A 27,515-nucleotide genomic window follows, 5' to 3' on the forward strand; every position below is an offset into this window, starting at 1 on the left:
GCACCAGGCTCCAGCTGGAGTCATGTGAAGTGACCAAAACCTGCTGCAACCACCCAGCAGAGGGGGCGGGAAATAAACACCGAACACCCCCCACCCCATCCCCGCTGCCAATCCTCAAGTGAAATGCTCACAACAATGAAAACCTCGGAAAGGAGGAAAAGCGCCGCCGGGCAGTAGGCAGGTGTCTTGCTTGGCTGTGGCTTGGGGGGCCACTTTTTTCAGTGCCATTTTAACTTCGAACAGTCACTAAGCAAACTATTGTAAGTCAAGGACTACCTGTACTTCATCATTTTTTTCCTTTTTCCTTTTTTTTTGGGGGGGGAAGGGTGTCATCAAGTTTTTGACACCTAGCTAGGCGACTGGTGGTACTCGGATGCTGCCATATCCTAAAAGTGGTACAATGGGTGAAAAGGTTGAAAAGCCCTGTACTAAGATAACACTTACTTAAAGAAACATTAACAGAAGTAAAGCATGAGTGAGAATAAATAACAATGCTTAGCAAATGGTTCTAAACCAAATAGGGAACAAGACAAAGATATGAACTGGCCCCTTGGCTTTTTAATATAATTATGGATGAATGAGGTAAGGAATTGTGGAGTTCTTGATAGTCTCCGAGTTGGTTATAGATAGTCATTGACTTACAACAGCATTTAGTGACAGTTCAAAGTTACAAAAGCACTTTAAAAAGGGGGGCTTATGACCATTTTTCATAGTTACAACCTTTGCAGCATCACCATGGTCTTTGTGATCAAATTTCAGACACTTGGCAACCGGTTCATACTTATGACTGTAGCAGTGTCCTGGAGTCACTTCTCACAAGCAAAATCAATAGGGAAGCCAGGTTCACTTAACAGCCGGATAACCAACTTAACATCTGCAGTGATTCACTTAACAAGTGTGACAAGAAAGGTCCTAAAATGGGCCAAATCTGACTGAAGATATGTCTCACTTCACAACAGAAATTTGGGGCTCAATTGAAAATTGAGGACCACCTGTATTTGCAAGTTCAATGCTGAACTAAAGAAACTTTCTTGCATTTTATTTGATGAGTAATGTTAAGTGGTGATGGTAGAAGTATGAACTGAAGTGTATTGTTGTATATACAGATAATAACAAAGCTGCTGGTGGGGAACCCAAATAATTTGCAGTGAAAGGTAGATAAGGTGTAGGATGGAATGAGGCTTCCTGATCTGAAACCTAACGCATCAAAGACCAAAATCACTGCATTTGACAAGACAAATGAGATGAACAATTGCAAATTATGCATAAATGGTATATATAAAAAAACCCGGGACAAACAGAAAACGTATGTGCATTGTTATTAACAGCAAAACCAGTACAATAAATAGGTAGGGAAATTTTAAAACATGCAAATGTGGGAAGAAAAACAGTAAATAGTATGACCTCTTGAGTTATGACTGTAATGGAGCCTGCCAATCACGGTCTTTAATTCATGACAGTTGTAAATCAGATCACCCATATGACTGACCCAATATTATGACCATTTTTGCAGTGGTTGTTAAGTGACTGCCATGGTCATAAAGCAACTGCCACAGTGGTAAAGTTTTGCCGCAAAATGGAAGTAAATGCTGGGTTTTGACAAAACCATCATAAAACTTGATCATGTGACCATAGGACATTACAAATAGGCATAAAGGGTATCAGCTGCTGAGTGCCTAAAGTGTGGTCACATGACCATGGGGGCGGGGAATCGGAACCTCAAATTGTAAATGACCCCAGAGAGGCCTGTCGTAACTCTGAACCGTTGCTAAAGATGATTAGAGGACTGGAGGCTAAAACATATGAAGAACATCTACAGGAACTGGGAATGTCTAGTCTAATGAAGAAAAGGAGTAATGGTGACATGATACCGGTAGCATGATACTGGATTTTTTTTTTATTGAAAAGTTTTACAATACATTTTTGAATACAAAAAACCACCTCCTCCCCCTCCCCTCTCCCCACCCCCCCCTCCCCTACCCTCCCCCTCCCCGACTTCCCAGAGCTGAATACAGGGTATAATAATACAAACAAGCATAATCTAAAATATGCTAACAACAATAATAAAACATTAAATTCTATCACACTTTAACTCTCCATAGTCAAAATATTAATAAAATAACTACTAACTAATTATACGTCATAAAAATCCGCTACTTATTCAAATGCTAAATGATACTTTTTAGTCCCATATTTATTCTGAATATATTCAATCCATCTTCTCCATTCCACAATGTATCTCTGTTGCGATTGATCTTTCAAATATGCTGAAATCTTTGCCATTTCCGCCAAATTAGAAACTTTGAAAGTCCACTCTTCTATAGTCGGCAGTTCTTCCTTCTTCCAATATTGTGCTACTAAAAGTCTCGCTGCCGTAATTAAATTCAACATCAACTTTATATCTATAACAGTAGTATCTGTAATAATACCCAATAAAAACAATTGCGGAGAAAACTTTATCCTTTTCTTAAATATCTTTTGCATCTTCCACCAAATTTTAATCCAAAAAGCTTTAACCTTTTTACAAGTCCACCATATATGAAAATACGTTGCATCCTCACAGCCACACCTCATTTGGGCTGGCAGTTCGGATACATACTTGCTAATTTTTTAGGATCTAAGTGCCACCTATAAAACATTTTATAAAAATTCTCTCTTAAATTTTGGGCCTGTGTAAATTTTACATTTCTAACCCAAATCTTTTCCCAAGTGTTCATTGTTATAACTTCTTGAAAATTCTGCGCCCACTTTATCATACAATCTTTAACAAGTTCCATTTCTGAATCAATTTCTATCAATGCATTATATATCCTTTTTATATGTGCTTGACCTTGATCTCTAATTTGTTTTACCAAATTTTCATCAATCATCGAAAAACCAGTTTTCTGGTCCTCTTTCCATCTTGCCTGTAATTGCCCATACTGGAACCAAGTTTGTACAATCTTTTCTTCTTTTAAAATATTATATGGCTTTAATTGCCATACATTCCTTTCTAAACTTAAGATTTCCTTATATGTAGTCTCATCATGTTTAAATCCCACATTTATATTTTCTATTGCATGTTTAAGTATTGCCCAAATTGGTATCTTATAATTTAACTTATGTCTATACTTTTTCCAAACTCGCAACAGAGCATACCTTAAAATATGTATCTTAAACACATTATCCACCTTATCATACAATAAATATGCATGCCAACCAAATAACAAATCATGACCCTCAAGATTTAATAATCTCCCTTGTGTTAAATTAAACCAGTCACTTATCGATGACAAAGCAGCAGCCGCATAATATAATTTAAAATTAGGCATTTTAAGACCGCCTCTTTCACGCGTATCTTGCATTATCTTAAATTTAACTCGTGGCTTTTTCCCTGCCCAAACAATAATTCCTTTTTGCCATTCCTCCAAATTTAAATCCTTTTTAAGTATAGGTATCATTTGAAATAAAAATAAAAATTTTGGCAAAACATTCATTTTCACTGCTGCAATTCTTCCCAATAAAGATAATTGTAATTTTTTCCAACTATCTAATTCTTTTTGTATTTTTCCCCATAACATTTCATAATTATTTTTATATAACTTCACATTTGAGGCTGACAGATACATGATACTGGATTTTTGAGGGGCTGCCACAAAGAAGAAGGGATCAACCTACTCTCCAAAGCACCTGAAGGCAGGACAAGAAACAACAGATGGAAACTAATCAGAGAAGCAACATAGAACTAAGGAGAAATTTACTGACAGAACAATTAATCAGTTGAATGACTTGCCTCCAGAAATTGTGGCTGCTCCAACACAGGAGGTTTTTAAGAAGAGATTGGACAACATTTGTCTGAAATGATACAAGATTTCCTCCTGGAGTAAGGGGTTGGACTAGAAGACCTCCAAGATCCCTTCCAACTCTTGTTATTCTGTTATTCCCAAATGTAGCGAAAGCCTGTAAGGTCCCAAATGAATGTGGACTGAATACAAAAATGAGCAGCTGTTAAGAATGAGATACTCTGCAGCAGTTTGATCATGTGGAATGTGGACTGAGAATCTTAAGAGGAGAATGACTGGATTGGGAGGGAGGGAAAGACTGAGAAAATGTGGCTGGATGAAGTTGATGAGATCTTTTAAAAAAAAGCCATCTATTTTGAAAAACAAAAGCCAACGTAGTGATGCACAGAAGCAAAGTTGGTTTCTTGGAAGTTTTGAAAAGCATGGAGAAGTATTAGGAATTAATGGTGTTGGTATAAGCTAGATTTAGCAATGTTTCATTTTCTTTTTCTTGTCTCAAGACTTTAATTCCTTAGTCATACTATTTCCAGCTCTTTTCTTACTCCAAAAATCCCTACGGGCATGAGTGTAAGTAACTTGATTTAGCACAGCTTTCAGCAAATGACTAGGCTAATTAACTTGTATTTATCAATTTTCCTGAACGACATTGACATATTGAGCATTCTAAGATGGCGGCGCCTGGAATGGCTGCGGCTGCATTGGCCCTTGAAGGCAAATAGTTTTGGGAGGGATAGTAAGGGCTATAGGCCACATGATCAGGAAGATTTTAATGTGTTTGAGCAACATGGTGGAACAAAGGTAACATACGACATACGACCGACAATCTTTGCTGGCCTGGCGAGTTTCTAGTTACTTTGGAACTGTTGGTGAGACCGTTAAAAGTCCTTGGCGCTGTTTGAATTTGTTCTGCCAGCAGCAAGATCTGACTGCTGGCCCAGTGATGGATTCTATTGCAAATCAGGGCTGTTTCCAGAGGAGGCAGAGGAGGAGAGGACCTGGAGCTTATGGAGCGAAGGAACTGGATGAGGCTGTCGGCAGGCCCAGAGGAAGAGAGAGAGGCTTTTGGAGGAGTTGGTGGCGGCGGCAGCGTGCTCCAGGGGCGAAAAGAAGCAAGGCCTCTTTAAGGAAAAGGTGGAAGAGTCAGGATCAGAAAAAGGAAAGAAGGCGAGGTTGTCGGAATACAAGCGAATTTGAGGGCTAATCCACATGGAGCCCCATTTCCAACTGTCCTGTTTGCCATCGTTCACTTCCTAGAGACTAAAATGGACAATGTGAAATTTGAGCAGGCCACGAACAAAGAGTATATATCGGAGGTGGTGACCCTTTGAGAGCTGTATGCAACGAAATTTCATTTTGATGTATGCCGATTGGTGTACATTCAAAGTGACAATAAAGTTATCATCATCATATCCACCCAAAGCAGAAGCACACATACACCAATGCAGAATTCTACCCTGTTCTCTGGGAATATTTCAAAAGCAAAAGCTAAGACTCTGTACAAGTAGTCCTCAACTTATAACAGTTCGCTTAGTGGCTATACAAAGTTACAATGACACTAAAAAAAGTAAGTTATAACCGCTTTTCACACTTATGATCAGAATAACAGAGTTGTAAGGGACCTTGGAGATCATCTAGTCCAACCCCCTGCTCAAGCAGGAAAACCTATACCAGACATGTCAAACTCACGATATCACGTAACATCACGCAATGAATCAGGACTGTTTTGCCATTGCCGGCAATGAGGTGGGTGCAGCTTCCGTGTGACGCGTCTGACCCGCCGGCAGTTTGGCACCCCTGCCCTATACCATTTCAGACAAATGGCTGTCCAGTCTCTTCTTAAAAACTTCCAGTGTTGGAGCATTCACTGTTTCTGGAGGCAGGTTGTTCCACTGGTTAATTGTTCTAACTGTCAGGAAGTTTCTCCTTAGTTCTAGGTTGCTTCTCTCCTTGATTACCGTAGTTTCCATCCATTACTTTGGAGAATAGACTGACCCCCCTCTTCTTTGTGGCAACCCGATTTGGGAGCCCCTTCCTTGCCACCGTATGGATGTCCTGGGCAGAGGGAGGGGCCCTGCCGCCGGACGGACAATGGAGAGGCGCACGCAAGCCAGGCATCTGCGTGGTGGGCTGCTGGGGCCTTCTGTCTGGGTTGGGATGAGGGGGCAATAATGGGCTGGGAGGGGGGAGGGGCCATGGGGGACGCGGTTGCCAGCAGGGAACAGCTGGCGAGGGGGAAGGGCTTCCAAGGGAAAGAACGGGACGGGGGAAATGTACCTGGAAGGCCGAGGGAGAGGGCATGTTGACAGGCGTCGGGCAGCGGGATCAAAGAAAGGGGTGGGTGGGGAGGAACGGGATACTTGTAGGGGAGGCGGGCGGATGCTGGTTACTGGGCGTGGTGGTGATGGGCGTGGTGGTTTAAAGGGTGTGGTGACCATTACTGTACCGTGTGGCTATATAGGCAGCGTTGGGTGCAATGAGCAGCCAACGCTGACTTTCTCCTGCTTTGGTTTGCTGTGTTGCGAAATAAACTGCATTTCCTTTGTGGGTCGTCTCTCGTTCCTGCTGCTTGACCCTTTGTTCTACCCACTCCAGGACGAGCCTATGACACATAACATATTTCATGCATTTCCTGGTTCAACGTGGCAGAAAGTCTCACACATATTTAGAAGAGGATCTCTGGCAGCTGAAGAGAAGTAGTTTGGGGCCAAACACCCATCCAAAAGAAGTCCAAGCTTGCATTAAGCTCACATGGTCCTAATATTTCCTCTTCTACAATTGGGAGGAGAGGGTTAGCATGCTTGGATTCGTCCCACCTCCCATCAATCCCACTAAAACAGGCTCTGTCAACTCTCCAGATCAGTGTTTCTCAACCTTGGCAACTAGATATGTGGACTTCAACTACCCAAGTTCCCCAGCCAGCATGGGAATTCTGGGAGTTGAAATCCACACATCTTCAAGTTGCCAAGATTGAGAAACTTAGATCCAGATGTTTTGCACCACATTTTCCATCACCGCCAGCCACTGGTCAAGCTCTCTGAGGCTGAGGGGAAATCATAGTCCAGAATAGAGTGATACAAAGGAGTTAACTGTAGTTTACGGTCATGTGTGAATCTGCCTTTCTGGATGTTCATGCTGGAATCACCATAAAAACAGGAGCAGCAAGCAAATAGGAATCTCTATGTAAACACCCAATGTTTCATCCTACTGAACAGGCAGGTTCAACCCAATTTTTCAGTTACACTTCACTATCTAACTTAGCACTCTCTTTTAGAAGATTCTTTTAAAAAATGTATTGGCAAGTTAGGATGGAGAACACTGCCACTGGTTTGTTTCCAGTTATGAGCAAAAATACACTGCCAATGAATATGGTGACTCTTATTATACATAGAAGCCAGTGATTGATTTGTCATCTATGAATATGTCCATATGATGAATTTTGGAACCAGAAGTAACAGACTTTTACTATCTATCTTCCTAATTGGCATGTTTATACAAATGTCAATTCTCAAAACCACCCAGCTAGCTTGGCATCAGAATATACCGGGGTGGAAAAGGCTGTTCCTTACAATGCATTTGCCAAAAGAAAGAGGTTCATCCCCCCAAAAAAACAAATGAAATTAATGAGGATAGAAATATGCAAACGAAGGGAGAGAAACCCCAGGAATTGCTTGGCAACAACTATGGAATCAACATTTTAAGCAGAAACCAAAAAAATGCCAGTTTTTTGCTGATTACTTTATTTATGGTTTTTCTGCTTGCCCTCACCAGTTTCATACTGTCTGTAACAATCATGAAAAAGACCTGGATTCATTCCATTTTATTAATAGATTTGTAGCATTATAAAAACACAGCTCCATCTCCAAGGCTGGCTTGTTTTGGGGAGGGAGGAGATCAAGAAGGGAGAGTAGGGGGCTTGCATAAGACTGAGTTTCATGTAGCCATAAGACGTCACCTCAGCTTCCTAACTCACATCTCAATGGTAGCCATTAAGACAAGGATGGTCAAACAAGAGAACTTGAGGAGCTGTCCCAGAGAAGAGAGGGTTGACTTATTCTCTGAAGCACCTGAGGGCAGGACAATAAGTAATAAGTGGAAACTTGTCAAGGAGAGATCCAACCTTGAAGTAAAGAGAAATTTTTTTGACAGTCAGAACAAGTAATCAGTGGAATACTTGCCTTCCAGGGTTTTGGGCGTTCCATCACTGAAGGTTTTCAAAAATAGATCGGACCACCATTTGACCAGGATGGTACAAGGTCTCCTACCTTGAGAAGGGGGTTGGATCAGAAGTTCTCTGAGGTCACTCCCAACCCTATGATTCTGTGTTCTATATTTTAACTTTCTGGACATTTGAAATGTTCAAAACCTGTCACAGGTGCCATGCAAAATGACCGCCATGTTCCATGGCATTCCTTCTTTCCCTTGCAGGGCACCTACTACAACCGTCAACTTACTTTTCCCCTTTTCTGAGCATCTGGGGCACATTCCCAAATGAAGCCCTGGGCTAATGTCACCTAGCATTTTAATATTCTAAGAATGTCTGTGAAGCCCTGGGATATTTTGCAAACATAGATGTTGCTAAAGGCTGATAGTCTGCATTGCAGCAAACTAGCTTCCCATCTGTTCATCTATTTTACCTGAAAGAATCTTGAGGGGAAAAAGGTGGGATAGAAACTTGGTGGGCATAAAAGAAATATCCATGAATGGTATACAGGTAGTCCTCAACGTACGACCACAATTGAGCCCCAAATTTATATTGCTAAGTGAGACATTTGTTAAGTGAGTTTTGCCCCATTTTACAACCTTTCTTACTACAGTTGTGAAGTAGCACAGTTATTAAGTGAATCAGGCTTCCCCATAAACTTGGCTTGTCGGAAGGTCGCAAAAGGTGATCACATGACCCCCGGGATACTGCAACCGTCATAAACAGGAGCCAGTTACCAAGCAGCTGAATTTTGATCACATGAACACGGGGATGCTGCAACCGTGGTAACTGTGATTAACGGTTGTAAGTCCCTTTTTTTCAGTGCCGTTGTAGCTTTGGTCACTAAACGAATTGTTGCAAGTTGAGGACTACTTGTATGTGAGTTTAATCCCTATGCTATGGCAGGCTTTCCCAGCCCTGGGCCCACTGGATGTGGTGGACTCACAACTCAACAGAATTCAGAGCCAATATCCATGTTGGCTTGACGTTTACTGTCCCATACCTCTGGAGAGTATCAGATTGGGATGTACCAGGGGTTAAGATTTTCCAGGCCTGGAACAATTTGTTTTGCCCATTTTTCAACATTTGTTCAAAAAGACCACCTCACAGGCAAACCCACCCACCCACCCACCCATGAGAAGAGAAGACTCATCGGCAAAGACCCTGATATTGGGAAAATTTGAAGGCAAAAGGGGAAGGGGATGGCAGAGGTTGAGATGGTTAGATAGCGTCATCAACCCTATGAGCATGAATTTGAGCAAACTCAGGGAGACAGTGGAGGATGGGGGGGGGGGCGCTGGCATTGATAATTGGTCCATGGGGTTGCAAAGAGTTGGACACGACTTAGTGACCAAACAACAACAAACAACAGACCCAAGCCTCAAATCACAAAGCACTCAAAATACTGTTCAGCAAATCTGACCTTGGATATAAACAGGAGCCCTATTATGTATACCCAAAGCAGCAATGCTATATGGGGTGTTTCTTTTGCAATAGAGTCAACACCATTTCTGAGTTCCAGCAATGGAAAATATCTAGTGTGGTCTCTTATTTCTGGTTGTCCCCTCGTGGCCCTTTGCCTGAATCGCTGTCAGCTCTGGTTGTTGTGCCTCTGCTGTAACGTTGCTTGAACACTCTCAGACTGCATTTGCTGCAGGTCCATGCCAAACTGTTTTTCAGGCAGGAACACAACATTCCACTACTATTACAGTTCGTGGCTGCAGGACCATGCCTCTTCATCTCGTCATCTTTAATGCACCATTATTTCTTCTCAGATTAGCCAAGAACATACTGTCCTTTTAAAGGGAAAAAATCTGTTACAAGCCTCCCTCCCTTGCTCTTTGCCAAATTCTATTGCCAAACTCATGTTAGTTCTCCCTATTTATTTCCTCAATTCGCTCATTCCCTGATAATTGGTTGTCTTATAGTCATCTTACAGTTTCTGCAGTAGGCTTCACGTATTCAGCATGGACTACTCAGCCATTCACCACGAGGAAGAAACAGCACTTGGAGCCCACCCCACCCCGCTTCCAAACAGCATCTATTGATCAGATAAGCTTTTCACCCCTCACAGCTGAGCATGCAGTCCCTCTAAACGCAAAGCCTTTCTTGGCATTCTCCTCTTCCATTTCTCTTCTGTCACATTTCACTTGCAAACTCTTATTTGTGAATACCTTATTCACATACAGGTATTCCTTAACTTACAACAGTTCGGTTAGTTAGTGACTGTTCAAAGTGACCACAGCAGTGAAAACAGCGACCTGACAATTTTTCGCACAACCATTGCAGCTTCCCCGTGGTCACGTGATAAAAATTCAGACGCTTGACGGCTGACCTCTATATTTATAATGGTTGTAATGACCCGGGATTACAATTTTAACTTTTGAGACCTTCTCAAAGCCAAATTCACTTAACCACTATACTGTAAAAGGTAAAGGTAAAGGTTCCCCCGCACATGCGTGCTAGTCGTTTTGACTCTAGGGGCCGGTGCTCATCTCCATTTCAAAGCCAAAGAGCCAGCGCTTGTCCGAGGACGTCTCCGTGGTCATGTGGCCGGCATGACTAGACGCCAAAGGCGCATGGAACGCTGTTACCTTCCCACCGTAGTGGTCCCTATTTTTCTACTTGCATTTTTACGTGCTTTCGAACTGCTAGGTTGGCAGAAGCTGGGACGAGTAACAGGCGCTCACTCTGTTATGCGGCACTCGGGATTCGACCCACCAAACTGCCGACCTTCTGATCAACAAGCTCAGCGTCCTAACCCACTGAGCCACCACTATACTGTACTACTAATTTAATAGCTGCAGTGATTCACCAAACAACTGTGGCAAGAAAGGTCATAAAATGAGACAAAATGCACTTAATAACTGTCTCACTTAGCAACACAAATTGTGGGTTCAAGTGTGGTCCTAAGTCAAGGACCACCTGCTTTCTGGGAACTGGCTGGAATCTACATTTAAACAGGAGCCCAATATTCAGAAAAATGTGAAAAGCATTTCCATACAGCTGACACCAATTCTCAAATTACACAGGTAGTCCTCAACTTACAACCACAACCCAACTTTTCTGTTGCTAAGCGAGATAGCTGTTAAGTGAGTTTTGCCACATTTTGCAATCTTTGTTGCCATGGATGTCAAGCGAATCACTGCAGTTATTAAATCAGTAACACGGTTGTTAAGTGAATCTGGCTTCCCCAATTCAGGTCGCAAAATGTCATCACATGATCCTGGGACACTGCAGTCTCTTTAAGAAGGTCTGAAATGGCATAGGGTTTCCTGCCTGAGCAGGGGGTTGGACTACATGACCTTCAAGGTCCCTTCCAACTTTATTATTATTGTTGTTGAACATCGCACAGTCAGCCAGATGTTCAGACTGGATTTGGCATTTTTGTCTACCTATTGAGTCCTTACCAAGGACCTGGGATAGGCAGATGTGGATGTTTGATGGTATTATAGATATCGTCACAGGATGGAAGCAGTTCCTAGTAAGGCCGCCTTTTGCAATTGAGTAATGGCGAATTTGTCAATGCAAATTTGTCATCATCATCATCATCATTTATATAAATCATTTGCCAAGCATCTGAATTTTGATCACATGACCATAGGGATGCTGCAACAGTCATAAACGTGAAAAACAATTATAAAGTCACGTTTTTTCACTGCTGTTGTTAAATTTGAAGGGTCACTAAACAAATGGTTGTAAGTCAGGGACTATTTGTACAAACGTACACATTCCAGTGCAATAATAATTATGGTTAAATTCAAATCCTCATTCAAATGCTGTTCCTTACATTGTAGTAAACTTGTTAGTTAGCTTGTTAGTTAACTTTAGCCATACAGCATCTCTGAGCCCTGACTATTTCACAGAATTGTTGTTAAGGATAAAACGAGGAGAAATCTCATTTATAGTGCCAGAATTATTAAACAGCTTGAAAAAGATAATAAACTGCACCTACTATTTCTCGTGATTTTGATAACTTGTGTCCAATAAATACATGTACACGTGTATTAGCTACAATTCAGAACTTTTTGATCAATTTGTCTCTCTTAGCTGATGCTTGGAGAATTTATCTTTGCAGGTCTGTTTTAAACACAGTCAAATATCTGATACTAACCACAGATATTCTGCATATGGTTTCATTGATGGCTCTGATATTGAAAGGACAAACCAGCAGAAGTCTACTCAAAATATTCTCCATTGCCAGTGAGGTCTTGATGTAAAATGAGGGGCTGAACATAAAACCTCTGAGCAATTTTCCTTAGAGGCCCTTCAATATGTCAACCTATACTTGACATTCTAACAAAGTAAATATATTTTAATGGATTAATGCTCCTGCCACCTACAGTGCCAGTATAGATTCTTGTCAAGCTCATATCATTTTAAAAAAAACCAGCTCTCTATGCCTGAATATAATTCTGACAGGTTAGAGAAATTATTCAGCCATGTAAGTACCTGTAAACTACCTGGACACTTTAATAAAGTGGATTTTGTCTGTTGAGAGACAGGCTAGCCAGGGTTCAGTGAGCAATCATTCCTTTTTTTTTCTTTTTTCCTTTTGCTCCAAATTCTCATTAGTCTTGGCAATCTGTGGCCATGAAGATAAGGCTGCTTTGGAAAACCTTATCTAAACAAAGCCCAGCTCTGAAATTGTACAAATGGGCCTAAAAGATAAGCTATACCTCAGTAAGAATAAAAACAATACAAGTCACAGCAATATCCTGAGATATAAACTACAGGTAATCATTGACTTACAACCGTTTGTTTTATGACCGTTAGAAGTCACTAAACGGCTCTGGAAAAAGTGACTTATGACCATTGTCCCCACTTACTACCATTGCAGCATCCCCGTGGTCACGTGATCAAAATTCAGATATTTGGCAATTGATATATTATGACAGCTGCAGTGTCCCGGGTTATGTGATCACTTTTTGCGACCTTCTGACAAGCAAAGTCAATGGGGAAGCCATATTCACTTAATAACCATTTTACTAACTTAACAAACGCACTCACACACTTAACAACTATGCAAAAAGGTCATAAAGGTAAAGGTTCCCCCACACATGCGTGCCAGTCGTTTCCAACTCTAGGGGCCAGTGCTCATCTCCGTTTCAAAGCCGAAGAGCCAGCGCTTGTCCGAGGATGTCTCCGTGGTCATGTGGCCGGCATCACTAGACGCCAAAGGCGCACGGAGCGCTGTTACCTTCCCACCGTAGTGGTCCCTATTTTTCTACTTGCATTTTTACGTGCTTTCGAACTGCTAGGTTGGCAGAAGCTGGGACAAGTAACAGGCGCTCATTCTGTTACATGGCACTCAGGATTCGACCCGCCAAACTGCTGACCTTCTGATCGACAAGCTCGGGGTCCTAACCCACTGAGCCACCGCATCCCTAAAAAGGTCATAACATGGGCCAAAACTCACTTAACAACTGTTTTACTTAGCACTGGAAATTTGGGGGCTCAATTGTGGTCATAAATTGAGGACTATCTGTACTGTGCTGGGAGCACTTCAAGAAACTTCTAGAAGCCACTCAACTGGATCAAGGTTTGCTAGAAAAATGACAAAGAACAGGCTTGTGGGGAGGGGGACCATAGGTAGTCCCACAATGGAACCTGCCCATCACAGTCGTAAGTCGTGAAGTCGCTTTTTACAACTTTGCCTTATTTGCAATGGTCATTAAGCAAACATCACAGTCATTAAGCAAAGCAATAGTTTTCTATGGGTACAGTTTGGCCAAAAACTGGAAAGTGCCATTTTCAACAAAACCATCATAAAATATGATCACAGGACACAGGACACTGCAAACGGCCATAAATATGGCTATGCTGCCAAGCACACAAAGTTCGGTCACATGACCGGGGGCGGGGGGAGACAGTTGGCACTTAAAATCTGGAATATAAGTAACCCCAAGGTAAGTTTGTCATAACTTCAAACGGTCACTAAGTGACTGGTCATAAGTCAAGGACTAACTGTAAAGCAACAATGTTTGTCTTGCTAAAGAGTAGATCAACTAATGTGACACAAACATAATCAACTGCCAACTATGCTTTTGCATACTATTCAGGATGAAGAGAGAAATCTTTATGCTGAAGAACAAGCAGGCATAAATTGCAGATTACATTGGAAGAATGAAAGACATTATAAATGGGATTAAAAAAAATTACAGAAACATACATATGAAAAGAATAAAGGGCGATTCAGTGATCCATTTTTATGGGAGCTCAGTTGTCCTTCATCCAACTTCAGATTAGTAATAACAAGTGAGAATTTTGTGGCACTTAAAAACTAACAATTTTATTACAGCATAATGTATCCTGGATTACAGTTCAGCTGCTAATAATAAATGTCAGTTTTAAGAAGCCAAAACATTTTTTCTCATCCCTAATAACATCTTTTTGTTTGTATTTCAGCCTAAAATGCAAATTCATGTGTACAATTTTTAAATTCTGAACAACACTGAAATATCTGAAGCACACACATTGAAACATATATTGCAGCCCAATTTGCGCTGATAGGTAGGGTTGATTAAGATTACATTAAGAACATGTCTGGAATAAACTTCTCCCCAATTCTTACTTTTTGTCAACTTAAACTGATTATCACAAACAAAAGGACTCTTTTAAGAAAAAGAGATTCAAGCATGATCAGTGTAACTGCAGTTTATGGAGAAGGCTAGATTAATCTTCTATGGCCTATATGAAAATAAAACATGTCCTATTTCAAGAAAGTTATTAAAGTGACAATGGCAAGAATTGCAATTTGTAACCCTTTCTTGTGAATAAACCTTATTTTTATTGCACACGGAGATATGTGTCCTGTATACTTGTTCCAGCAGCCCACTTATCATCAGATGTCCTGGTGTCCCACCATCTGATGCAAACCTTGTTAATCTGGGGACATTTGAGTTTGCATACTCTCTCCTAGTATGCATCTCCCACATATTTTGAGGTAGGCAGGAGAAGCATTAAGGGGTCTTTGCTCACGGACCTCTACTGGTAAGGTAGGTACCAGCCAGGATTTGAACCTCAGTCTCCCATGTCAAATGCAGTGCTCTAACCACTATGCCATATAGCCACTACAGTAGTAGACAATTAGGCAGCAATAGCACTTACTTATATACCGCTTCACACTATTTTACAGCCCTCTCTAAGCAGTTTACAGAGTCAGCATATTGCCCCCCCCTCCAACAATCTGGGTCCTCATTTTACCGACCCCGGAAGGATGGAAGGCTGAGTTAACTTTGCAGTACACAAGAACTAGAAGACAGCGGTAACGATAGATGTAAAAAAAAGGTAAAGGTAAAGGTAAAGGTTCCCCCGTACATGCGTGCTAGTCATTTCCGACTCTAGGGGCCGGTGCTCATCTCCGTTTCAAAGCCGAAGAGCCAGCAATTGTCCGAGGACAACTCCATGGTCATGTGGCCGGCATGACTAGACGCCAAAGGCGCACGGAACGCTGTTACCTTCCCATCATAGTGGTCCCTATTTTTCTACTTGCATTTTTATGTGCTTTCGAACTGCTAGGTTGGCAGAAGCTGGGACGAGTAATAGGCGCTCACTCTGTTATACGGCACTTGGGATTTGACCTGCCAAACTGACGACCTTCTGATCGACAAGCTCAGCTTGAGAAGTTCCAGGACCTGAAGGAGGAATTAGAGAGGATGTGAAAAGAAAAGGCCAAAGGGTGGAAGGAGCACTTGGGCCTGTGATTCCTAAGCCGGGAGAAGGACTCCAACAGATCCCAGGAACGACATCAGAGCTCTAGTAAAGTGCAATGCTAGGAACAGCTAGGATGCGGGTAGACCTTGACTTACAACAACTGAGCCCAAAATTTCTGTTGCTAAACAAGACAGTTGTTAAATGAGTTTTGCCCCATTTTACGACCTTCCTTGCCACTGCTGGTAAGTGAATCACTGCAGTTTTTATGTTAGTAACATGGTTGCTAAATGAATCTGGCTTCCCCATTGACTTTGCTCGTCAGCAGGTTGCAAACGGTGATCACATGACCCTGGGACCCTGCAACTGTCATAAATACACGCCAGATGCCAAACATCCCAATTCTGATTATGTCATCATGGGAACGCTGCAATGTAAGTGTGAAAAACGGTCATGAGTCACTTTTTCCAGTGCCATTATAACTTCGGTCACTATACAAATAGTTGTAAGTCGAGGAATACTTGTACTCTGAGGAACTTTTCAAAACTCGCAGGTCTCTGGGAGGGGACCCATGATTGAGGATGACACAGACCACACCAAAGGGGTGAAAAGGGATGTGTGTCTAAAAAAATTAAATAACAATTGGCAGGCTTCAGAGGTACCACATGACCATTTTGCCTTTTCCCGTATAACGAATGTTGACATTCTAGGAGTGAAACAGAAGGTTAACTGAATCAAAGAAGCAACTAAGTGCAACAGATTTGGTTCTCCTGAGTTTTAAAAAGAGAGAGAAAATGATCAATTGGCTCTCTGCAAATTAAAATAGCTTAAGAGCTTGTCTGGCCTGAAGCCACTGTATTTTCCATTTAGCAGAACTTAACTCTTTTCCATCTTGTCTTGTGTAGGCGGCTTCCTTAAAAATAGGAAGAGAGCGAGCTAATTAAATATGGAAAAGGAGGAAATTAGAGCTAGGCTCTCTTTGGCTTTTTAAAGATCAGATATTGTTGCTCTTGAGGATTTCAGTTGAATGTACTCGCTGAGAAATTAAAAGAAGAAGCACAAATTGCACATGCCCTGGAACCTGAATTTTTATACAAGCAATTTAACCTTTTTTAAAGCATGCACAGAACCTCTAAATCTCAATGAATCAGGATTTCTCTGGCTATAAATACAGAGTATGAAGTCATCTCCTAATCAGTTATTGATCTGTTTCCTTCCTCAAGACATTCTCTGTTAACCGGATCACTCTTTCTGCCAGTTCTCTTGGTCAACTAAAGCCCCCTTAGTCAGGGCAGGCTTGCTATACAGCTAACACATAATGTGGCTTGTTTGGTTTGAGTTTGCATGTTGTGTAAATCCACTGGCTGCTTTTAAAAAAAACCTGTTTCAATAGTTTTCGTTAAGTCAGTCAATGATGGATTATTTAATAAACCATATTTAAACCAACCAGTTTAGCACAGACATGCACAATCTGAGTCCTGCACATATGGTCTTCCACACTCAATGCCATGCCCCCGGTGCCTTTCCAGATTCTACCAGCAAGTTTTAATTTTGAGTGTGACTAAAGAGAGGATGATTGAATCTATATGGGCTGAATTATCTTACTTATTGTACTGTAATTTTAACTGCATTTCAATTAAATTAAAATTTAGTTTTTGTCCTGACCACGCTACATTTTTGAGCATGCGTAACCCCTGAAGGATAAGAATGGCCCTCAATTTGAAAAAAAAAAGACATAACTATGGCTATGAGCTGTGGTGGCGCGGTGGTTAGAATGCAATACTGCAGGCTAGTTCTGCTGACTGCTGTCTGCCAGCAATACGGCAGTTCGAATCTCACCAGCTCAAGGTTGACTCAGCCTTCCATCCTTCCAAGGTCGTTAAAATGAGGACCTGGATTGTTGGGGGCAATATGCTGACTCTGTAAACAGTTTAGAAATAGCTGTAAAGCACTGTGAAGTGGTATATACTGTAAGTCTAAGTGCTATTGCTACTGCTATTAACATGATGGATGACAAGCTATAGAGAAACACCATATTCCTAGTTCATTATCAGGAAATCTTCTATCAGGGGTGGGCAATTAAATTTTCCCAATTTTCCCGTGTAGAAGACTGATGCTTTATCCTCCGCTGTCTGACAACCTCACTGACATCTTTCCGCCCCATGCAACCAATGCCCTGCCCCCACCAATGCTGACACCATGGGCTGGACAGGAACAGTCAAAGGGCCAGATGAGGCCCATGGGCCACAAAATGCCCAGGTATGTCTTATATGAACCAAGACATGTTTCGAAATATGTTATTTTCTTAAATACCCTTGGGAGTGATGCTAAAGGGACCGTCTGGATCAGACATACCTTCCAGCCACTGGTGAAAGGTGTGTGCAGGAGTACACTGCTGGGGATCACATATTAACCTTCCTTTGCAGAGCCCCCAGCAATCTTTCCCCCTCTGTTTATGTATCCAGAACTCCTGTATGTAGGGATGATGGAGAGATGTAGGCTTCCACCTGCCAATCAATCACACATAGCAGCAGCAAATACTTAGAGCCCACTTCACACACTATTTCAGCGTGAACCTCTGCACTGGCTGTATGCACACAACAGATCACAAGGTAGCTAAGCACATGGTAGCCTAGCACGTTGTGGTTAATTTATAGTTCAAATTGGCTTGAATAACACAGTGGCTTCCATTACCCTCGAGTAAGCATGTCATCCTCATGAACACAACCTATATGAGAATTGAAAGAGAGAAAGACCTAGGTTCAAAACCAATATTAGGCCTATTGATTGACTGGTTGATTGACTGATTGATTAGTCTTTCTTTGGCATCTATTAGACTTCTGCTCAGTCTATCTTTTAGCTTTGGAGAGAGGCGAAGATAATTATATTACTCTTTTTTTTTTTTGAAGAATGGTGGAATTTTTAAAAATGTAATAAATCAACACATTTTGACTGCTACTATAAGTGCTAGTTGCATTTTGTTAGAACAACAAAGAAGAAAAACAGAAAGCTATGCCTGGCAGCAGGCAGAACAGATTTAAAGGTTGATAGTGAAAATTCACTCTATTAGAGGCCATACTGTGCACAAAATGTTTTTACCAACTGGTGGAAACATCTATGCCAATAGCTTTCAAAGCCATACAAGAATTGCAGTTTTACAACTACTATAAGCAGAACACAACTATTAATCGTGGAGGCACCCTTTATCTAAACACTAGTATATTTTTAAGTATTTGGATTTGCTTTTAGCTACATTATCCCAGCAAATCAAGGCATTTAAAAATCACTACTGCTAATCTATTTATTTATTATATTTGTAAGCTGCCTCAATCAAGCTGATTTGAGTATTTCAAGCATTGTTGTGATTAAAAAGATAATGTATATATTTAATGCAAAGCCATTCTGATCTTAATTACAGGAACAATTCAGCAGTAAATACCTTCTAAAACCCTGGAAGAGTGACAGCTCCACTCCTGTGTTCACTCATCTGGGAGGAAACACCATGTAATTAATGGTACTTTTGAGCATGAATATGTAAATTGCTTACAACGTAGAGATAAATTAAGACTGGAATGAGGGGAAACAAGAAAGAAAGAAAAAATAAGAGAATCCCCCTACACAAACATACACATAACATGCTGGGAGGGGAAAAATGCATTTATACAGAGATAATGATTTGAGGAAACCATTTTGACTTTATCTCCCAGTGACTAGAAGAAACAGCCAAAAAAATGAAACCAAATTACATTAGTGGGGAGTGGGGTGAAGGGCTGAAGATCCCATCCATGTCTGTTTGGTGTGGAATTTGGAAGGCAGAGCATCCGCACTTATGAACAGTACCAGAGAGACAATGATACGAGGCACCCCCACGAAAACAATCTTCTTACATCATTCCTCATTCTAGACACGTTCTGAGATTACAACTACTGGAATTGCCAACAGCGCCAGACGTTCAAGGCAACCTTTAGCAGCTCCACCAGCTCCTCCTTTTCCATCTAATATTTATTCAAAAGTATTATAACTGAGGAAGCTTTGCAAATAGCTGAGGAAAGGAGGGAAGCGAAAGGCAAGGGAGAAAAAGAAAGATACGCCCAATTGAATGCAGAATTCCAGAGAATAGCTAGAAGAGATAAGAATGCCTTCTTAAATGAACAGTGCAAAGAAATAGAAGAAAACAATAGAATAGGGAGGACCAGAGATCTTTTCAAGAAAATTGGAGAAATGAAGGGCACGTTTAATGCAAAAATGGGCATGATAAAGGACCAAAATGGCAGGGACCTAACAGAGGCAGAAGAGATTAAGAAGAGGTGGAAAAATTACACAGAAGAACTATACAAGAATGAGCTTAACGTCCCTGATAATCACAATGAGGTGGTCACTGACCTCGAGCCAGACATCCTAGAATGTGAAGTGAAGTGGGCCTTAGAAAAACTGAGCAACAACAAAGCTAGTGGAAGTGACAGTATTCCAGCTGAGCTATTCAAAATCTTAAAAGACAATGCAGTAAAAGTGCTACACTCAATTTGCCAGCAAATTTGGAAAACTCAACAGTGGCCACAGGATTGGAAAAGATCAGTTTACATTCCAATTCCAAAGAAAGGCAGTGCCAAAGAATGTTCAAACTATCGCACCATTGCACTCATTTCTCATGCTAGTAAAGTCATGCTTAAAATCCTACAAGCTAGACTTCAGCAGTATGTGGATCGAGAACTACCAGAAGTACAGGCAGGATTTCGAAGAGGCAGAGGAACTAGAGATCAAATTGCCAATATACGCTGGATCATGGAGAAAGCTAGGGAGTTCCAGAAAAACATCTACTTCTGCTTCATTGACTATGCTAAAGCCTTTGATTGTGTGGATCACAACAAACTGTGGCAAGTTCTTAAAGAGATGGGAGTACCAGACCATCTTATTTGTCTCTTGAGAAACCTATATGCGGGTCAAGAAGCAACAGTGAGAACTGGACACGGAACCACTGATTGGTTCAAAATTGGGAAAGGAGTCCGGCAAGGCTGTATACTTTCGCCCTGCCTATTTAACTTATATGCAGAGCACATCATGAGAAAGGCAGGGCTAGATGAATCAAAATTTGGAATTAAGATTGCCGGAAGAAATATCAACAACCTAAGATACGCAGATGATACCACTCTAATGGCAGAAAGTGAAGAAGAACTAAAGAGCCTCTTGTTGCAGGTGAAGAAGGAGAGTGCAAAACTTGGGTTGAAACTTAACATTAAGAAAACCAAGATCATGGCATCTGGCCCTCTCAATTCCTGGCAAATAGATGGGGAAGAAATGGAGGTAGTGACAGATTTTATTTTCCTGGGCTCCAAGATCACTGCAGACGGGGACTGTAGCCAAGAAATTAAAAGACGCTTGCTCCTGGGGAGGAAAGCCATGGCAAATCTAGACAGCACACTAAAAAGCAGAGACATCACCCTGTCAACAAAAGTGCGTATAGTCAAGGCTATGGTCTTCCCAGTTGCAATGTATGGCAGTGAAAGTTGGACCATAAGAAAGGCTGAGCGCCAAAGAATTGAGGCCTTTGAACTGTGGTGCTGGAGAAGACTCCTGCGAGTCCCTTGGACTGCAAGGCGATCAAACCGGTCAGTCCTAGAGGAGATCAATCCTGACTGCTCTTTAGAAGGCCAGATTCTGAAGCTAAAACTCAAGTACTTTGGCCACCTAATGAGAAGGAAGGACTCACTGGAGAAGAGCCTAATGCTGGGAAAGATCGAGGGCAATAGAAGAAGGGGACGACAGAGAATGAGGTGGCTGGATGGAGTCACTGAAGCAGTAGGCGCGAGCTTAAATGGACTCCAGAAGATGGTAGAGGACAGGAAGGCCTGGAGGAATGTTGTCCATAGGGTCGCGATGGGTCGGACACGACTTCGCAGCTAACAACAACAATTATAACTTGCAAACGGGGTAGAGGAGAGAAAAAGGGAAGAGCTTGTTCAAAGGCGTGGCAACATCATCACATGGAAGGTATATGAATCCAAATGCTATTACTATTGTTAAGGGAGGCAGATTGCAGAAAAGGTCAGCCGCCATTATGAATCATACTGACGTAGAAATATACCGTAACTATGAGAGAAACATCTCAGTTGTTCAGTATTGTGTCATGCTCACCTAAGGAACTTTTAAGACAATGGCCTGCCAGATGCTGAACTAATTCCCAGGATCCCCTGCAATAGCCATGTTGGCTGAGGTTTTATTTATTTATTTATTTATATTTCATAGTTCTAGGGACACGGTGGCTCAGTGGGTTAGGACGCTGAGCTTGTCGATCAGATGGTCGGCAGTTTGGCGGGTTGAATCCTGAGTGCCGCGTAACAGAGTGAGCGCCTGTTACTTGTCCCAGCTTCTGCCAACCTAGCAGTTCGAAAGCACGTAAAAATGCAAGTAGAAAAATAGGGACCACTACGGTGGGAAGGTAACACAGCGTTCCATGTGCCTTTGGCGTCTAGTCATGCTGGCCACATGACCACAGAAACATCCTCGGACAAGCGCTGGCTCTTCGGCTTTGAAACGGAGATGAGCACCGGCCCCTAGAGTCGGAAATGACTAGCACGCATGTGCGGGGGAACCTTTACCTTTACCTTTTACTATTTCATAGTTCTAGACCGCCCATCTCCCTCAATACAATTGCAATGAAAAAGTAACTTTTATGACCAATCCTCACACTAGTTTAATGAAGAGAAGGATTAGGGTTGACACATGCTGGGAACATCCAGTGGGTCCGAGGTTTTCCCACCCTGGGCAGTGGATAAGTAGGACTGAGCTACAATGTGTCTCCCACTTCCCCGCCAAGTATTCACTGTGATTTTTAGCATTATGTCTTCATTATTGCTGGAGTTAGCAACTAGACATGAACAAGATTGGATTTTGCTAATTTACAAATTCTAATTAAGAAACAGACAGGTTAAGATCAGAAAAGACAGACCACAAATTACAAAAGCCCGACAGAAGAATGCGTAGGAAGAAAAATAATTGTGAATTATCATCTTCTAGAACCTTCTTCAAACAGCATTTAGCATAACCTGTCCCAACCTTAAGGCTCCATATGTGATTGTAATGCAACTGTCATCATCTTGGTTAAAATGTTAGAGACTCTGATAGAAGCTAATCATAATTAGCACTGACATAGGTGTAATACCAACCATAAAGGAAATTTGTAAATTAAGGGGGAAAGGAATGAGACAAGAACTCACTCGTAACCTGGGCTCACAAATTATGCTAAACCATAATTATTTTTAGATGCAAAAACCTTAATAACCTGGTTTATCTAACACTAGGGTGCAAGTATTACAAGCAGGAGTGGCTAGGTTCAAATATTTTATTAAGCTAAGAAACAAAATTATCATTTAGTGACAGTGTAAGTCTAGTGTATAATCTCCATCGGATCACCCACTGCCTAAAACACGTTTTCACTTCTCAATTGGTTTGCATCTGCACTTACTTGCTGGTGCTGCCGGGCCCCATCTGTGATCGACTTAACAACTACCTCAATTAACTGCTTGCACATCATCTGTCAGGAAACAAAAGACTGGCAATTAATAGATTTGAACCATATTTGGAAATATATGCTGCGAATGGACAACAAAAAGTCTCTTAAAAATACCCACATTCAATTGACAGAGATGTTGATCAGGCAAAAGGAAGAACGTAATTAGTGGAATTCACTGTCACAATATGTGGTGGAAAGGGATTTTAAAAGGGGATTAGGCAAATTTTATAGCAGAAACAGTATTATTAAGTGGGATGGCACAGACATCCCCTACATGCAGAGGCATTGCCTCTGAATAGCAATTCTGAATATCATTTCTGAGCAAACAATCATTGGAGAAGTCTGTTTCCTTCATGCCTTACTCATATCCGGTGAGAAACAGGATGCTGCATTAAAAGATTTTTCTTCTCTGGTTTTATTGACAACACAGGCATTGTCCAGTATGTGCAATGTCTATGTGACACAATGTTACAAGAAGGAACTCTACAAGAAAAATCAGCTCCATCACAGGTTAGTCCAGGGGTGGGCAACTATGGCAACTTTACAACTTGTGGACTTCAATTAATTATATTTAGAATTTTTAATTTATTTTTTAATTTTTAATTTTAATTTATTGCACAGATGATTTTAATTTTATTTTTATCTTGATTTCTGTACTTATTATATGTTTTGTTGTTAGCCGCCCTGAGTCCTTCGGGAGATAGGGCGGGATATAAATCCCATCAATAAATAAATAAATAAATAAATAAATAAATAATTCCTTGAAGCATGGCTGGTTGAATTCTGGGACTTGAAGTCCACAGGCCATAAAGTTGCCATAGTTACCCACCCCTTGGGTTAGTCTGTCTTGTAAAGGCTCCCTTGAAATCTGTTAGCTACAGCTCTCAAAAATTTCAGCCATAATGGGAATTTTTGGGGGGAAGGGGGTTTGAAGCCCCAATACACTTCAAAGTTACTATCCTAGAGAAGATTAATTGAGATATGGAAGACTGCTCTTTGGTTAAAAAACGAAACATGCCTTTCCTCACATCCATGTGATAGGTAACAAATAAGCATGCAATGCATTTACCAAGGCAAATACAGGCAGTCCTCATTTAACGACTGCCCTTTTTTAGCGTCTATCTGAAATTACAAAAGCAATGAAAAAAGTAACTTTTATTACCAGTCCTCACACTAGTTTAATGAAGAGAAGGACTAGGACTGACATGATAGCAGTGTTCCAATATCTCAGGGGTTGCCACAAAGATGAGGGAGTCAAACTATTCTCCAAAGCACCTGAAGGCAGGACAAGAAGCAACGAATGGAAACTAATCAAGGAGAGAAGCAACCTAGAACTAAGGAGAAACTTCCTGACAGTTAGAACAATTAACCAGTGGAACAACCTGCCTTCAGAAGTTGTGGGTGCTCCAATACTGGAGATTTTTAAGAAAAGACTAGACAGCCAGTTGTCTGAAATGATATAGGGCTTCCTGCCTGGACTAGAAGACCTCCAAGGTCCCTTCCAACTCTTCTATTATTATTATTATTATTATTATTATTATTATTATTATTATTATTATTATTATTATTATCAACTGTTGCAGCATTAATCATGGTCATGTGATCAAGATTTGGATGCTTCACAACCAGAAGATATTTATGATTACAGTAGCATCCGACAGTTACACGACTGCCAAGTACGTGCTTCACAGTTGGCTTGATAATAATAAAACTGCAAATCATGGTGATATGTCTTGCTTAATGACCGTGGGTGATTTGCTTAACAACAGAAGTGGAAATGAGGTTGCTATCCCATCGCAATCCCATTATGTTTCGCTTAATGAACACGCCACTTAGTGATGAAGTTGCCAAACTTGATTGTGGTCATTAAGCGAGGACTACCTGTAATAGTGATGTGGAAAATGGGAAAGTGAGGCATTTTACCTACCGGGTGGCGTTCAAACAGGTCAAGAAACATGGCTACTGTCAATGGGCTCTTGCGCTTTGTCAGAAACAAGTTCAAAGCTTCCTTGTACACAGCAGTAACCCGTTCCAGATCCACACTGCCAAGTTCCATATGCTAGAATGATAAAAAGGTGAAGGATGAAATATTTTGCAAGTCATCTATCTTTACCACAATTCAACAGTTACTAAGAATAGCTCTGTGCAAGATGTGACCCAAAGCAGAAAATAAAACTATGATTTACACATTTGCCGGTAAATGTGTGAAAACAGGGAATGCATATCACAGTCACAGGTTTCAAAAAATTGTTAGAAAGAAGCAGACTTGGACCTCATGTGGGCCTGAAAAAAAATGCCACAGCTTTAACAAATTGTCTCATTAAATTAATAAGACTTTTAAATCAATGGCACCTTTCAGAGGTTTGCACAGAAGCCCGAAAACAATGATTTGATAAATAACACCAAAGTGCCAAACATGTGCAAAATCCAAATAATTTTTAATGTCTGCAAAGCTCTACACGTAGCTCTTTCAAGTTAACAGCAGCAATTGATACCATGCAGTCATTCTTATGACAGCACCGCTTAGCAACATTACCAACGGCCGTCATTAACTGAATTGCAGCAGTTGCAAGCAGTCCTGGCAACTTCCTTCCTGTCTGAGCTCCCTCTGACAGCTAGTCAGTTAGCAAAAAAAAAAAAAAAGTTTGGCGAGCAAGCAAGTAGCTACTGCCAGATGAGGATGGGTGTGTGGCAGATTGCTGGTGACAAGGGTAGCACAAGCACAACAAGACTTGAGATGACTGATACTGGGTAGAAGGAAAAGCAGTGAACCCGCGCAGGGCAAGGGGCAGTGAGGCATGGGGTAGTTGCTGCCTGGTGGTGTTAAGGAGAGAGTGGGTGCACAGGAGTGTAGGAGAGGTGCAAGTAGGCTCAGGGAGGGTGCTCGGAGGTACACGAATGAAGGGGAGAAGGCACGGCAAGACTTGGGGAGAGTGCACAGGTGCGTGCAAGGGTAGTGCAAAAAAGGCTCAAGGAAGATGCACTGGAGTGCACAAGTGGCTAACACAGTGCAAGTACAGAGGAGCTGAGGGGAGGGTGTGGAGTGGGGGAGACCTGAAACCTTCCCTGCTGGTTTCCCCATTGACTTTCTGGGGAAGCCAGCAGGAAAGGTCACAAATGGCGACTCTGTGATTGCTGGGTGCTACAACCTGTTGTAAGTGTTAATTTATATAGTATGCTGCCAGCCACCCAGATCACAATCATGTGACTGTAGGGATGCTGGGACAGATTGACACAACCTGGAGAATACCTGTAAAATTACCTGTATCTTCTTGCTTATTTAAAATATTTTACGCTCTTATCATTTTGCTTATAGTGTCTTCTGAAAAGATTACTACAGAAGCAGCAGATGGACTGCAAGGTAAAACGAGCAGCTCGCAACAGACCTGAAATGCATTAAGAGCTTAAAAAATAATAATGATATTATTCAGCAAGCAAGGGAGAAAGTGCCATCCTTCTGATAGCTCAGAATCAGATTCCTCACCAATCCAGCCAAGATACAGATGTGATTGGAAATTTCTGCTGGTTCTACTACGTTCTGACTGTTGAATAGCACCGGGATGCAGGAAGCATTTTTTTGTGACAGCTCCAAAATACCCATTTTGGCAGGACAGAGTTTTTCAGCCCAAGGGTGGTAAATGAGACAATCCCTTACCTGTCCAGGTGATCCTTCACCTCCCTCTGGATTTTTCTTTTTTGTCTGAGAATCTTCTGAAGCCATTTCATCAGCTGGTGCGTTTCCCCTCAATACTCGGAAAAGGTACAATGATCCACTAAAAGCAGAATGAACAAACAGCCAAAGAAAAGTGCTGTTAAATATACAACGCTCTGCAGCAGGAATCAGTATTACATATATGCCACGTCCTTTCGTCTTATTTAAAGGAGAGAACAGATATCTTGTTTTTCTTAACTGCAATCTCAAAGGTTTAGGTTCCAGGTTCTAGGATAAGAATATAGACATCTTTCAGTATGGATAGTCCTCAACTTACAACCGCAATTCCTCCAAAATGTATGTTGCTAAGTGAAACATTTGTTAAATGGATTTTGCCCCGTTTTACAAACTTTCTTGCCACAGTTGTTAAGTGAATCACGACAATGGTTTAGTAACGTGGCTGTTAAGTGAATCTGGCTTCCCCATTGACTTTGCTTGTCAGAAGGTCACAAAAGTGGACCACATGACCCCAGGGACACTGCAACCGTCATAAATACAAACCAATGTCAAATCATCTGAATTTTGATCACGTGACCAAGGGGATGCTATACTGGTTTTAACTGTGAAAAATGGTCATAGGCCACTTTTTTTTCCAGTGCTGTTGTAACTTTGAACAGTCACTAAATGAACTGTTGTAAATCGAGGACTACCTGTACT

The 27,515-nt window shown here is 41.4% G+C and overlaps 1 protein-coding gene across 1 annotated transcript in view; it reads right to left on the minus strand.

The window, feature by feature from the left end:
* The window catches only part of MYBBP1A (MYB binding protein 1a), a 79,628-nt gene that overhangs the window by 9,237 nt on the left and 42,876 nt on the right, over positions 1–27,515 (minus strand). The window contains exons 21-23 of the mRNA XM_081345679.1: positions 26,802–26,919; positions 25,074–25,205; positions 23,099–23,167 (exon numbers count right to left, since the gene is read on the minus strand). Of these exons, the coding sequence (XP_081201805.1) occupies positions 23,099–23,167; positions 25,074–25,205; positions 26,802–26,919 (319 nt within the window). The remainder of the gene's footprint in view (positions 1–23,098; positions 23,168–25,073; positions 25,206–26,801; positions 26,920–27,515) is intronic.

Source organism: Vipera berus (assembly GCF_964194415.1).
Source record: "Vipera berus genome assembly, chromosome: 1".
In the NCBI taxonomy this organism is placed as follows: Eukaryota; Metazoa; Chordata; class Lepidosauria; order Squamata; family Viperidae; genus Vipera; species Vipera berus.